Source organism: Hemiscyllium ocellatum, chromosome 1 (assembly GCF_020745735.1).
Source record: "Hemiscyllium ocellatum isolate sHemOce1 chromosome 1, sHemOce1.pat.X.cur, whole genome shotgun sequence".
NCBI classification, from domain to species: domain Eukaryota; kingdom Metazoa; phylum Chordata; class Chondrichthyes; order Orectolobiformes; family Hemiscylliidae; genus Hemiscyllium; species Hemiscyllium ocellatum.
Genome location: NC_083401.1, coordinates 154,840,504 through 154,856,154, shown reverse-complemented (window position 1 = coordinate 154,856,154; position 15,651 = coordinate 154,840,504). Strand labels below are relative to the sequence as shown.

Here is a 15,651-nt window from a genome sequence, read left to right as displayed (position 1 = left end):
GAAGCTGGGGAAGTGATTACTTGTCCCCTTGCTGAGATAATTGAATCATTGATAGTCACAGGTGAGGTGCCAGAAAACTGGAGGTTGGCTATTTAAGAAAGATGATAATGGAAAGCCAGGGAACTATACACCGATGAGCCTAACATCAGTGGTGGGTAAGTTGGAGGGAATCACGAGAGGCAGAATGCACATGTATTTGGAAACACAAGGACTGATTCAGAATAGTCAGCATGGCTGTGTACATGGAAAATCATGTCTCATGGACTTGATTGAGTTTTATAAAGAAACGACAGACAATTGATGAGGGCAGAGAGGTGGTCATGATCTATATGGACTTCATTAAGGCATTCAACAAGATTCCCCATGGGAGACTGTTTTAGCAAGGTTAGATCTCAAGAATTACAAAGCGAACTAGCCATTTGGATACAGAACTGGCTCAAATGGAAAAGACAGAGGGTGGTGGTGGAGGATTGCTTTTCAGACTGGAGGCCTGTGACTAGTGGAGTACCACAGGATCGGTGCTGGGTCCTCTACTTTTCATCATTTATATAAATGATTTGGATGTTAACATAGGAGGTATAGTTAGTAAGTTTGCAGATGACACCAACATTGGACGTGCAGGGCCCAGTGAAGAAGGTTACCTCAGATTACAATGGGATCTTGATCAGATGGGCCAATGGGCTGAGAAGTGGCAGATGGAGTTTATTTTAGATAAATGTGAGGTGCTACATTTTGGAAATGCAAATCACAGCAGGACTTATACACTTAATGGTAAGGTCCTGGGGAGTATTGCTGAACAAAGAGACCTTGGAGTGCAGGTTCACAGCTCCTTGAAACTAGAGCTGCAGATAGATAGGATAGTGAAGAAGGCATTTGGTATGCTTTCCTTTATTGGTCAGAGTATTGAGTAGATGGGTTGGTAAGTCATGTTGCGGCTGTACAGGATATTGTTTAGTCCACATTTGGAATATTGCGTGCAGTTCTGGTCTACTTCCTATCGGAAGAATGTTGTGAAACTTGAAAGGGTTCTGAAAATATTTACAAGGATGTTGCCAGGGTTGGAGGATTTGAGCTATAGGGGGAGGCTGAACAGAGTGGGGCTGTTTTCCCTGGAGCATCGGAGGCTGATGGGTGACCTTGTAGAGGTTTATAAAATCATGAGAGGCATGGATAGGATAAATAGACAAGGTCTTTTCCCTGGATTGGGGGAGTCCAAAACTAGAGGTCATTGGTTCAGGATGGGAGGGGAAATGGTGTAAAAGGGACAACTTTTTCACACAGAGGGTGGTACATGTATGAAATGAGCTGCCAGAGGAAGTGATGGAGGCTGGTACATTTGCAAAATTTAAAAGGCATCTAGATGGGTATATGAATAGGAAGTGTTTAGAAGTATATGGGCCAACTGCTGGCAAATGCAACTAGATTAGGTCAGGATATCTGGTCGGCATGGACGAGGTGGACCGAAGGGTCTGTTTCCATGCTGTACATCTCCATGACTCTATGACTCTATCAGAAATAAGCAAAAGTATCTGGAAGCTGAAGTTATTTTCATTAACTGGCGATTTCAAAATTCCAGCAGGATACGGTCCTCCCTATTGAATACAACCCGTCATCAAAGTATTTCAAGAAGACCTGATACTCATCGCTAAAACCATCCTCAAACTAGCAATTTGTTCTGATAAAGTTACATTCTTAATAATAAATTGTAATTTTTTAAAAAGTTATAAACTTGGTGTCAAAGAGCTGTTATTGTTGAAGCAATTTTGAAGGTCATTAAATGTTTTAATTTCACTGTGTTACTGATCCAGTGATTGTGACGCTGATTTGGTTTTGCTTGCTTTCCCTGTTTTTTTCGCAAGTCAGAATTTTGTTAATTTACATTGCTAGTGGAATTTGCTGCAACTCTAAATGATTAAACTGTACTAGAATTATGTGTTGGAATTAATTTCCTCTCTCCTCCGCAATTCTACATCTGAGCAATATGCTTTCAGAAGTGATATTTATTTAACAAAACAAAAGTTCTAAACTGATCACTGCTTCAAGCTTTTGAAAGTTTTCTAGATGTGGTTTGGCATCATGGTATCCCTACAGAGTGGAAGCAAGCCTTTCTGCTCATGAAGTTCACACTAACTCTCCAAAGAGAATCTCACCCACACCTACCCCCTTCACTGTAACCCTACATTTCTGAGGGCTCATCCTCCTAACCCCCACATGTTGTTTCTGTTTTGCCAAACCAGTATAATATTTGAAAACGTTTTGCTTCAGGTAGAGAGGGGTGGCATAGTGGTTAGCAATGCCACCTCACAGTGTCAGGGATCCCATTTCAGTGCCACCTTGGGTAACTGTGTGAAATTTGCACAATTTCCCAGTGACGGTGTTCTCTCCGGGTGCTCTGGTTTCCTCCCACAGTTTAAAAATGGCTGGTTTCATGGACTGGTTATGCTAACTTGCCCATAGTATGGGTGAGATGCTCTTTTGAGGATTGGTGTGATAGTGAAAAAGCCTGCTTCCGCAGTGTAGGGAGACTACGATTCTGTATTATACCCAAAGGACAGCAGAAAACTTCCAAAAGCTTGAAGCCGTGGTCAGTTTAAAATTTTTGTGTTGCTTAATTAACATCATTTGTGAAAACATATTACTTCAGATGGAGAGTTGTGCAGGAGTAAAGACATTAACTTCAACATGTATTTCCAGTACAGTTTAATCATTCAGAGTGCAGCAAATACCAGTATATTGTGCTAGCAATATAACCTAGCCAAAAACGATAGAAAGTTTTGATGATTTGGCCAGGCGATATTACTTACCCTAAAAAACATTGTCACTCTTCCAGAGGTGATTCAACTGAAACTGGCAGAAGGACAGAAAGTGAGCATCACCTCAGCAACAGCAGGACAAAGTGCAGTCCTAACATGTTCCATTCAGGGGATCCTAAGGCCTCCAATCATTTGGAAACGCAACAACATTATTCTCAACCATTTGGATCTGGAAGATATAAGCGTAAGTAATAAATTTGCCTAAGATAATGCCTCTCTGCTTTGCAAACACTGAGTTCCCATTGAAATTTATAATGTCCTTTCAATCACCTCATGAAAGAAATTTGTTTAGCATGATGTTGGGTCAGTTTTAAAAATGTATGTTTCTGGCACATGCCCCATAGGTTTACATCCAATGCAGGATGATTTTCTGACCTGGGTTACTGGCAAGTCAGGCCTCTAGCTGTGAATACTGTTCTTTAAAAATGAAAGTTACATAAAATAATATATAAAATTTCTCTTTGTATCTATGTTTAGCAATTTCATTACAGAGCAGATATTTTCTATTACAATAGAAATTGGGAAAAAGACTTTGAACTTGTGAAAGTTTCTTCTGTTTTCCTGTTTTACACAAGTAATTATTTTATCTGATGTAAAATATTTATCAAAAAAATACTAAGGTAAAATAATTTTACTCATGTGAATGACATTCAGCATTTTGTGTCCTAATATGTCACTGGGTGCTCTTTCTATCTCAAATCATGATTGTTTGTTACTCTCACATACAATGCCTGAAAGCGATTCTATTCTTGCACATGGTTTCTATCTTTGCGTGTTCACATTCTCCATTAAATGAGAATAAGTAACTGCTGTGTGCAAATTCCTTTGCTACCAGATACTTCACAGTTTAACAAGGATGCTGAAGCCCTGAAAGCAAATGCAATGCATGCATATCGTGGAATCTGGCAGGTTTACATATGCAACACAAATGTCTAGTAGCACTGCATGAAATTCAGGCCAACTCTGTCATACGTATCTGCAAGCCTGACAAATAAAGCGAAGTAGTCATACCGGCAAACAAATCTACATCAGCATTGTGCACACTGTCATCATTGAATAGTCCAAGCTCATATTGAAAGGACTAACCACTACACATATCCAAACTCAGAGCATTTTGCAGTGATATTTTTGGAGGTGCTGGCCTGCTTGAGGTGTACATGGTAAGAAGCTTCTTCACGGTTCACTGCAGCCACCCATGTACGGGCTGCCCAAGTCACAAAGCCCTATTTTATCTGTAACTAGTTTTGCACAACATGATTTGGCCAAATGGTTGAGCAAGCTGCTGCTACCAGTTTAATCAAGGAGTTTCACTTCTATTGCAAAGATAGTGTAAGACCTAAGTATCAGTATCAATACTTTGTCTGTGTTCTCTTTCAACATTGCTGTTCACTAATATACCACTTACATGCACTCGATCATTGTACCATAGAATCATCTACTTTCTGAATCTGTATCATCAAAAATGTGAACTTAACAATGCATGCACTTGGATTCCAATTCATCAAATCATGTATGCCAAAATGGGTAGGCCCCTTCATATCCCTTGCATACTAAATGACGTATTTTCCAAATTCGAATCCATAGATATATTGAAGGTATATTTCACTGTGTACCTTTATGACCTCCATCTTGAACTTAAATAGACCTGTAAAATACAGCAGTCAATGAAGCTCCTTTTCCTCAATCAGCCAGTTAAAAAATCTGCTTCTTTCTGCTATGATATACTATAAGTTTATGTTGAATGGTCAGTATATGTGTTAGTATTCTGACAGTGTCACACTCTGATCAGCCTTATCAGCAAACTTGCAACTAGAACCCCACCCATCTGTTCACTGTCTAAGCTGAATGCTAAGATCGCATACATACAGAACTATTTCGCACAATAGCAGCTACTTTGATGAAATCATTGTTTACTGTATATCATGCAAACTTCTGGAAGAGCCTAAAGCAACAATTTTTGCCTCTCAAAAGTGTCCTGTCTACCCCTGATTGTCCTGGAAGAGAAGGGTGCCCCAAAGACTGGTCGCCTCACACTGCTAGTTTGTAGTAAACACATCAGTGGAGTGTTTACCCCATTAACAGTGTTGCCAAGCCAAATGAAAATTTTACACAGCTCACATATAAGTGCTGTGCCAGTGTGATGCCAAGTTGTATGTCCCAATGACTGGCAGATTATACTGAACAGCACATGACCTTGAATGTCTATGGTGGTCAGTGTGCGAACAATGCTGAACCAGCCCATCATTGATCATCCTCAGCACATAGTGGCCAACATTAGATGTAACAGTACTAATGAGCAATAGTTAGTAAATAATACTGAAACCAATTTAACGTAATCAGTATGTTCTAGAAGTTGCACTTATTCAAATTTGGGCTTCTGTTCTATGTGAGTAGAAGATGCATACTCACACATTGTATTTTATCTCTGAGGAAAGACCTATGGAGATCGCAGTGGTACACATTGGTACCAACAATACAGTTAGAAAGAGGAATAGGGTACTGCAAGCAGAATTTATGGAGCTCAGAAGTAGATTAAAAAACACCACCCTAAAGCTAGTAATCTCTGTACTACTCCGATGTCACATGCCAGTGAGTGTACAAATACAAGTTTAGTGCATATGAATGGGCGATGGTGCAGGAGGGAGGGATAACTTTAGATTTCTGGGACACAGGGACCATTTCTGTGCACAGTGGACAATTGGGTTGCACCTGACTGGAATGAGACCAGCAGCTCTGTGGGGAGGTTCATTAATGCAGTTGGGGAGGGTTTGAACTAACTTGGCAGGTGGCATGGGATCCTGAGATAAGGGCCAGCAAGGGGAGATGAATGGACAAAATGAAAAGAGACAGCAAATGAGTCAGGAAACCATGAAAATTATAGGCTTTTAAGGCACAGTTGGCAAGGCTGAATGGTATTTATTTTAATATGAATAATCTGACAAACAAGAGAGATGAGTTGAGGGCAGATATTAAAACATTGGGGTATGGTGTCATTGCTGTCACTGAGACAAGGAGAGGAGAGGGACAGGATCAGCGGTTCAATATTCCAGGATATAGGATCAAGGAAGATGGGAAAGGAGGTAAAAGAGGAAGGTGTTGCAACATTGTGCATTTTATCTGTATGGGGATTTGGGCTGCTACATAGCTAAGAGGAGGTGCTGGTCTGCATTGCCAAGGTAGAAAATATTTTGAACATGTGATTTTAATAACTTCTGAATTACTTACAGCAGAAATGAGAAATGGTATTTTAGAAATAAATGAAGCCATATATTGAGAACGTACAAGCCAAAAAGGAGCAATTACATTGATGTCAGTGAACAACAGGGCCTCTAACAGCCTGAGAAAATTGGAACAGCAGAATTGCCTCAGGGTAGTGGAAAAAGATTGTCATAACCTTCAAAAGGGAAGTAGATAATTATTTGAAAAAGGCACACTTACAACACTAGAGAAAGAGTGCTAGCCATCAGATATAATTGTATCACACTTTCAATGAACTGGGACAAGCACTATGTATCAAATGATATACCAAGGTGCTGTATGATTCTAAAAGAAAGAAGAGATGTTAGGAGAGAATATTTCCCACAGACACTGCCAGCAATCTCTATAACCCAAGTATTCACACCTGACAGAATCAGAGTTTCTGGTCTCTAGCCAGGCAGACAGTTTTTGCAAACTGCAGAGAAGCCATCTTGAATTGTTTGGACATTATAGAAAATGGTATCATGTCAGTAGTGATTGTAACGAGGTCAGCAAGGTGGACATCACAGAAAATTAGTTCTTTGATTGGGATTGTTAATCCAGTGCAATCAAGGAGTCCTGGCTGACAGATATAAACAGGAGTGTCCGAGGTTCTGCTCACTCTGAAAGCTAGCTCTGAGGGAGCTGGATCAGTGTCAAGGACTCTCCACATGTAAATAAAGGGTGACTGGATATAGGCCACTGCGGAGTTATGTCAGTGGCGATGAGAGAAAAGTACGCAACTGAAGAAATTCACTCACAACTGTCATCTTTGAGTTGGAACAAGGATTTCTGGCATCATGCCGTTCATTCCTGTCAATGAAGACTGAGCTCAGCATATGAAAAAAATGTGTTACTTTTTCTGAGGGAATGACATTGGGGCGGATGAAAAACAGCAAGTAATTCTGCTGGCAGCCCGTGGTTCTGCAGCATTTTTGGTTATAAGGAGTCTAACTTTCTTTGAGGCACCAGACACGGGAGTCTATCAAGAGTTGAAAGACATAGTTAAGGAACATTACGACCTCAAGCCTCCTCTAATCCTGAGATGCTATCGGTTTTATTCGGCAATTGTAGAACCAGAGTAATCTGTCTCAGGATTTTTGATTAGGTTAGGATGACTGGCAGAAGCAGGTGACTTTGGTTTAACCCTTAATGGTATGCTGAGAGACTCTTTGGTACATGGGATTTATGATGTAACCATTGCAAAAGCACCTACTAGCTGAAGCTCAACTGTTCTTCAAACTGGCAGGATAGCTGGAAAAAGTGAGAGCACATGAATTGAAGGGTATTCTGATGGAGGTGAACACCCTGTCTAACTGAGCTTGGGAAACATCACTTGAGAGCAGGAAATTGCATTGCCTCACTCAGGAATATCCTGAACAGAGGGACTCTAGGTCAGCCTAGAGTAAAACCCCAAAATAAAGCCAAACCTTGACCAAATGGTTAAGACTTCCTTCAGGAACTGGACTGCTTGTAGGTAATGCTAGTTTGTGGATTTGAGACAGCAAAAGAGTGCAACAAGACCTAAATTGATATGAGAACTCATACACTGGTATCCAAGGGAATGCATGCCCTAGAAAGTCTACCTACGTCTGATTTGGAACAATTAAATTGATTAGCAACATCCAAATCAGAACCAATCAAAATAAACATCTGATTTTATAGAGTCACCTGGTATATAATGGAGGTCGATACCAGCATGGTCATTTCAGTGATTGCAGAGCCAGTTTTTCACAAAATTCACTCTGGACTCCAACCCTTAGGTTTGCGAAAGACCTCAGGTAACCTGAGCACTTACACCAGGGAACTTTACAGTTTTTTAAAAATAAAATCCCTATAGTGTGGAAGCAGGCCATTTGGCCCAATAAGTCCAACCGACTCTCTAAAGAACATCCTACCCAGAATTCCCCATGGCTAACCCACACATTTCTGGAAACTGTGGGCAACTTGCAATGGCCAATCACCAAACTTGCACATCTTTAGACTGTGAGAGGAAACTTTGCAGACACAGGGAGAATATGCAAACTCCACACAGACTGTTGCCCAAGATTGGAATTGAACTGGGATCCCTGGTACTGTGAGGCAGCAGTGCTAACCACTGAGCCACCATGACTTCCCAAAGGTTGAGTGTGCAATTTGTATTCTGATTTCTAATAAACAATTGGGTCAGTCACCACTGAGTGTAATAAAAGACTCAGGACCAAGCTTAATGGAGCAAAATTGGTTGAGAAAGATTCACTCAGATTGGTTCAACATTTTTTAATTAGAAAATGGGTGCCTGATTGAGGTCCTAATTAAATACCTGGAGGTTTTTCAGGAAGGTTGAGGCACTATCAAGGAGCGAAGGCCAACTTACATGTTGACGAGGGCGCAATTTCACAATTCTGCAAGACCCGGTCAGTGCTATTTGCCTTATGTGCACAAGTCAGTGGTGCACAATTTATTGGAGAGGATTCTGAGAGACAGGATTTATGATTACTTGGAAAGCCATAGTTTGATTCGAGATAGTCAGCATGGTTTTGTGAGGGGCAGGTCATGCCTCATAGACCTTATTGAATTCTTTGAGGATGTGACAAAGCAGTGGATGTGGTGTGCATGGATCTTAGAAGGCGTTTGATAAGATTCTCCATGGTTTCCTCATTCAGAAAATAAAAAGGCATGGGATATAGGGAAATCTGTCTGTCTGGACACAGAATTGGCTGGTCCATAGAAGACAGTGGGTGGTGGTAGATGGAAGGTATTCAGCCTGGAGTTCAGTGAGCATTGATGGTCCACAGGGATAGATTCTGGGATCTCTGCACTTTGTGATTTTTGTAAGTGACTTGGTTGAGGAATTGGAAGAGTTGGTTAGTAAGTTTGCTGATGAGATGAAGGTTGGTGGAGTTGTGGATAGTGTGGAGGGCTGTTGCAGGTCACAATGGGACATTGACGGGATGCAGAACTGAACTGATAAGCAGCAGATGGAGTTTGACCTGGAAAGGTGTGAAGTCGTTCACTTTGGAAGGTCAAATTTGAATGCAGAATAAAGGATTAAAGGCAGGATTCTTGGCAGTGTGGAGGAACAGAGGGATTTTGGGGTCCATGTCCATAGATCCCTCAAAGTAGCCACCCAGGTTGATAGGGTTGTTAAGGTATATCATGTGTTGGCTTTCATTAACGGAGGGTTGAGTTTAAGAGCCACGAGGTTATGTTACAGCTCTATAGAACCCTGGTTAGACCACACTTGGAATATTGTGTTCAATTCTGGTCGCCTCATGATAGGAAAGATGTGGAAGCTTTAGAGAGGGTGCATAGGTGGTTTACCAGGATGCTGCCTGGACTGGAGGGCATGTCTTATGAAGAAAGGTTGAGGGAGTTAGGGCTTTTCTCACTGGAGTGAAAAAGGATGAGAGGTGACTTGATAGGTGTGTACAAGATGTTGACAGGCATAAATAGAGTAGATAGCCGGAGAATTTTTCCCAGGGTAGAAATGTCTATCGTGAGGGGTATAATTTTAAGGTAATTGGAGGAAGGTTTAGGGGAGATGTCACAGAGAGTGGTGGGTGCGTGGAATGCACTGCCAGCAGTGGTAGTAGAGTCAAAGACATTAGGGATATTTATGCAACTCTTGGTAGGCACATTGAAGATAGTACAATGAAGGGTATGTAGGTTAGTCTGATCTTGGAGTAGGATAAAAGGCCGGCCCAACATCAAGGGCCGAAGGGACTGTTCTGTGCTGCACTATTCAATGTTCTGTGTTCTAAGTAGAGGCAGAAATCAGAACACTGGAAAGTGAATGAATCATTACACTATCTCAGTTTGCAGAATGGGCAGCACCAGTTGTTGCAACTGTGAAGCCAGATGTGGTCATTTCACCTTTGTGGGCATTTTAAACAAATGGTAAATCACTTTTAATGGTTGGATAAACACCCAGTCCCTCGCATGGAAGATTTATTTGCAATGTTGGCAAGGGGGCTGTCCTTCTTGAAGCTGAGCACAAGCCACACATACTTTAGTGAGCAAAATTAGGGTGCATGGTATTGGGGGCAAAGTACTAACTTGGATTGAAAGTTGGTTGGCTGACAGGAAACAAAGAGTACTGATAAACGGCTCCATTTTGGAATGTCAGACAGTGACCAGTGGGGTACCGCAGGGATCAGTGCTGGGACCACAGCTTTTTACAATATATGTTAATGATATAGAAGATGGTATTAGTAATAACATTAGCAAATTTGCTGATGATACTAAGCTGGGTGGTAGGGTGAAATGTGAGGAGGATGTTAGGAGATTACAGGGTGACCTCGACAGGTTAGGTGAGTGGTCAGATGCATGGCAGATGCAGTTTAATGTGGATAAATGTATGGTTATCCACTTTGGTGGCAAGAACAGCAAGGCAGATTACTACCTAAATGGAATCAATTTAGGTCAAGGGGCAATACAAAGAGATCTGGGTGTTCTTGTACACCAGTCAATGAAGGCAAGCATGCAGGTACAGCAGATAGTGAAGAAGGCTAATAGCATGCTGGCCTTCATAACAAGAGGAATTGAATATAGAAGCAAAGAGGTTCTTCTGCAGCTGTACAGGGCCTGGTGAGACCACACTTGGAATATTGTGTGTAGTTCTGGTCTCCAAATTTGAGGAAAGACATGCTGGCTATTGAGGGAGTGTAGCGTAGGTTCACGAGGTCAATTCCTGGAATGGTGGGACTACCTTACGCTGAAAGACTGGAGCGACTGGGCTTGTATACCCTTAAGTTTAGAAGACTGAGAGGGATCTGATTGAGTCATATAAATTAAAAAAGGATTGGACACTCTGGAGGCAGGAAACATGTTTCCGCTGATGGGTGAGTGCCAAACCAGAGGACACAGCTTAAAAATACGGGGTAGACCATTTAGGACAGAGATGAGGAGAAACCTCTTCACCCAGAGAGTGGTGGCTGTGTGGAATGTTCTGCCCCCGTCTCTGGATTCATTTGAGAAAGAGCTGGATAGAGCTCTCAAGGATAGTGGAATCAAGGGTTATGGAGATAAGGCAGGAACAGGATACTGATTAAGGATGATCAGCCATGATCATAATGAATGGTGGTGCAGGCTTGAAGGGCAGAATGGCCTACTCCTGCACCTATTGTCTATCGTCTATTGTCTACTTATATCTGTGGTTAGATGAGGATTCTCAGATGCATACGATAATTAATACCCTCAGGGCTTGTACCAATATATGAGATACCATTTAGGATATTGTGTAAGTTTTCAGCAGATGATGGAGAACATTTTACAAGGTCTACTCCAGGTCACCATTTGTCTAGATGACAGGAAGACCAAAAAGCAGCGCTTAGAGAACTTGGACATATTCCTTAGATGTTTCTCCCAGGAGGACGTGTGCCTTAGAATGGAGAAATATGTGTTTCAGGCACCCTAAATGACCTACTTGGCTTACAGAGTTAACCAGATTGGGTGACACCTGTTGGAAGATAAAGTGGGGGTGATCAAAAGTGCCCTGGCTCCCACATGTGTACCAGAGCCTAGGTCTATCCTTGGGCTGATGAATTACTAAGGAAAATTTAAAAATAACCTGGCCTCCATCCCAGCACTTTAGCATCCACTTTTAAAAAAGAGTCCACCTTGGAAATGGTGGCATAGCCAAGCCATAGTCTTCAGGGAAATGAAGCAACAGCTACTATCTCTAAGGTGTTGACACATTATGATCCCAAGTGAGATCTGGTATTGACATGCGATGCCTTCCCATTACAGCACCGGGGTAGTATTAGGACATAGGTCCCCCAATAGAGAGGAACATCTAATAGCTTGTGCACCCAGGACTTTGGCTAATGCTGAGTGTAAATACCCCCAAATATAGAAGGAAGGTTTAACAGTCGTATTCAGAGTCAGGAAGTTCTACTAGTAACTTTCTGAAAGTAAATTTGTGATAATAATGGACCACAAACCCCTGCTAAGTCTACATTAAGAGGACAAAACAGTGCCACCCATGGCTTCAGGCTGAATTCAGCAGTGGGCTCGAATACTAAGGGTGGATAATTTCAAGTTGGAACATCGTCCAGAAGGCTAAGTAGCAAATGCAGATCCGTTGAGTTGCCTCCCACTGGCAGATACACCATCAAGTGTACTATCAATGGAAGAGTCTGTAATGGTTTTAATTTTCTGGATGCACTGCCAATCAGAGCTGATCATATCAGACTTGGGACACAAAAATATCCAATCCTGGCAAAGCTGAAAGAACTGGTGGTGATGGGAGATGCCAAAGGGCTGTCACAACCAGATCTGAAATGTTTTTGAACCCAGAAAGTCCAGATCACAGTAGAGGACAGCATATTGTTATGGGGAGCAAGAGAGATTGTCCCAAGCAAAGGACCCCCTCCCCAGATACTGGCTGATGTCCACTAGGGTCATCCAGGAGTTTCCAAAATGAAAATGTTGGTGAGAAGATAGATCTGGTGGTTGGGATTGGATACAGACATAGCTGAGTTAGTGGGCAGTGCCCATAATGCCAACAACGACAGAACATACTACCAGCTGCTCCCCCACCATCATGCGAATGGACGGGCAAATCCTGCACTCAGTTACACGTCAGTTATGCAGGTCCTTTCATGGGTTCAAAGAACTAACTCGTTGTGGGCACCCGTTCAGTTTTGTTGAACAGGCATAGAGTTAATTCATCAGACATATGGGTGACAATAGAAAAACCACACACATCCTTTGCAATACACAGACTCCTGGAAGTGTTGGTCACAGACAATGGGCCATCATTTACCAGCAGGAAATTTGAGTATTTCCTAAAGTCAGATGGTATTCGTCACACAAGGACATCTCCAAACGATCCATCATCAATGGTCTGGCAGAAACAGCAATCCCAACTTTAAAGCCAAGTTTAAAGAAATAGCCTACAGATTCACTGAATTGTCCCAGATCCTATTTGGTTATAGGACCAACCCTCATTAGCTCCAGCAGAATTTCTAATGGGGGTGAAGACTCCACACATCTTGTGTGTGTGTGTGTGTGTGTGTGTGTGTGTGTGTGTGTGTGTGTGTGTGTGTGTGTGTGTGTGTGCGCGATAGAGTGGAACAGCATCAGGAATATCAATGCCAGACACAAGACTCCTCGAGACGAGACAGATAGTTTATTTCAGGAAACAGAATTTGGTGTAGGAACAACAGGAATGGCGTTGCAGGGTTAAGTGCCATGGTTGATGTGAGGTCAAGTGACTTACAAAGTTGAGGGAGGTGTGATAGTTCTGAAAAAGTGGACCAAAAGGAAAGCTGTAAACTTGCAAATAGTTGCAGGAGCAGAATGTGCCTGGCTCCTCGACTGCCTTTCTGGCTGTTCTGAAACCCAGGAGAAAGTGAGGACTGCAGATGCTGGAGATCAGAGCTGAAAAATGTGTTGCTGGAAAAGCGCAGCAGGTTAGGAAGCATCCAAGCAGCAGGAGAATCGACGTTTCAGGCATAAGGCCATCCATTCCTGAAGAAGGGCTTGTGCCCGAAACATTGATTCTCCTGCTCCGTTGATGCTGCCTGATCTGCTGTGCTTTTCCAGCAACACATTTTTCTGTTCTGAAACCCACTCTGTCAAGCATTGAAGATGACCTCAGAATCTGAGGTGGACACAGTGAATGTTGCCACCTCGATGCCTTTCCGGCCGAAGGGGATAATGATTTTCTTCGGAGGCGTAAGAAGTAATCTACTATGTGTTACTTGACACCCATAATCAGAGGCTGAGTTAGAGGAACCTTTGGACTCAGAGAGCGAGGGATGTGGTGATTGTAATATGGTAAGCCAAGTGGACCTCGTACGATATGCATTGGGGATGTTAATCTAGTCCAACCAGGAAGCCCTGGCTAACAGATATAAACAGGAGTGTCAGAGGTTCGGTTCACTCTGAGGTCTGGCTCCGACGAAGCTGCATCAGTGTTAAGGACTCTTCAAGTCCAAGTAAAGGGTGACTTGGTGATGGGATACTGGCCTCTATGGCACTATTTCAATTACCTTCAACATTTATCTTCTCTCTACACCCAGGACATTCTAGGAGACATTTATAATGTTAGCATGGTAGAATTCTTGAATATGTTGAACAGTTCACTGTGGTACAATGCCTGACTGAACAGGAAAGATCATATGATAGTTACCAATTTTATCAGTTTCCTAGAGTCGATATGTATGTGGTTATTTTATTGAAGATTGTTATTGATCAGCAATAGTTTTCCATTATCTCAAGTAGCTCAGAATTATTACACTGGATCTATGTGTTGTTAGTCATTGAAATCAAAAATATCATGCAAAAACATTTTCCAGGAATCAGGCACAATGGTTTCATTCTAAGGCAAACACCTGAGCTGGCCTGGAAGACTATACAATTTACTGCTGTGATTTGGAGATGCTGGTGTTGGACTGGGGTGTACAAAGTTAAAAATCACACAACACCAGGTTATAGTCCAACAGGTTTAATTGGAAGCACACTAGCTTTCAGACCGACGCTCCTTCATCAGGTGATAGTGGAGGGCTCAATCCTAACACACAGAATTTATAACAAAAATTTACAGTGTGATGTAACTGAAATTATACATTGAAAAATTGATTGTCTGTTAAGCCTTTCATCTGTTAGAATACGGTGATAGTTAACCTGACAGCTAACCCGAGAATGCAACTTTAAGAAAAAAGGTTTTGTGATTTACATATGAAAGAAGTGGAACTATCATTGTATTCTAACAGATAAAAGGCTTAACAGACAATCAATTTTTCAATGTATAATTTCAGTTACATCACACTGTAAATTTTTGATATAAATTCTGTGTTACGATTGATCCCTCCACTATCACCTGATGAAGGAGCATCGCTCTGAAAGCTAGTGTGCTTCCAATTAAATCAATTTACTGCTGGCTTTGATGTATAATCTTTCTCTTCTGTATGATCATTTGCTTCAAAATGCCAATCAAATGCTAAATTTAATCTTTAATTTTACTTTATTCCACATCTTTAAAAAGTCTATAAATGTTATAAAAAGTGACATTTTTGAGTTGAGTTCTCAATTTACAGGCCACTGGTTGAAACAGAGTACAAGACAATAATTTTTTTTCACAAGAGCTCTTCATGGGATTTTATTGAGGGATACTCCCTGATTTTCAAAGGCTATGTTTTTGTATTTGAAAGCCATATCTTCAGCTCTTGCTGACTTTTTATTAGGCGATACCGGGTACAGGCTACATCAGGGCTCGACATCTGTAGCTCAAGGCAATAAAGGGAAGCCTCTACCTGGGCTGGAGGCAGTGACCCTGTGTGCTGAGATGAAAGGGTAGGGTATGGTCACTGTGTCTGAGTTAGGTAGGAGGGCTTTGTGGTCACCATGGACCAGCAGCAGCACCAGGATTTGTGATTTCTAGCCCTTTCCCTAAATTATGCTGTCACTTTTAATATTTAGTGTTATTAATATCAAAAGTAATTGTATTGACATGTAGGACATTTGGACTTGTTAACAAGCTGAATTAAGATAATTCATCAGCACCCTCAATTATTATCAATTTTCTATTTATTGTTATGTCACCATAGTCTTACTAGACCATAGGGGCTGCTGTCTCATTAGAGAGAAGCAACAAGTGGTGATTTAACCTGAG

The 15,651-nt window shown here is 41.7% G+C and overlaps 1 protein-coding gene across 2 annotated transcripts in view; it reads left to right on the top strand.

Moving 5' to 3' along the window:
* fstl5 (follistatin-like 5) overlaps positions 1–15,651 on the top strand; it is a 532,169-nt gene that overhangs the window by 310,587 nt on the left and 205,931 nt on the right. For both annotated transcript variants that reach the window (XM_060832827.1, XM_060832822.1), the window contains exon 6: positions 2,831–2,997. In XM_060832827.1, coding sequence (XP_060688810.1) covers positions 2,831–2,997 — 167 coding nt within the window. The remainder of the gene's footprint in view (positions 1–2,830; positions 2,998–15,651) is intronic.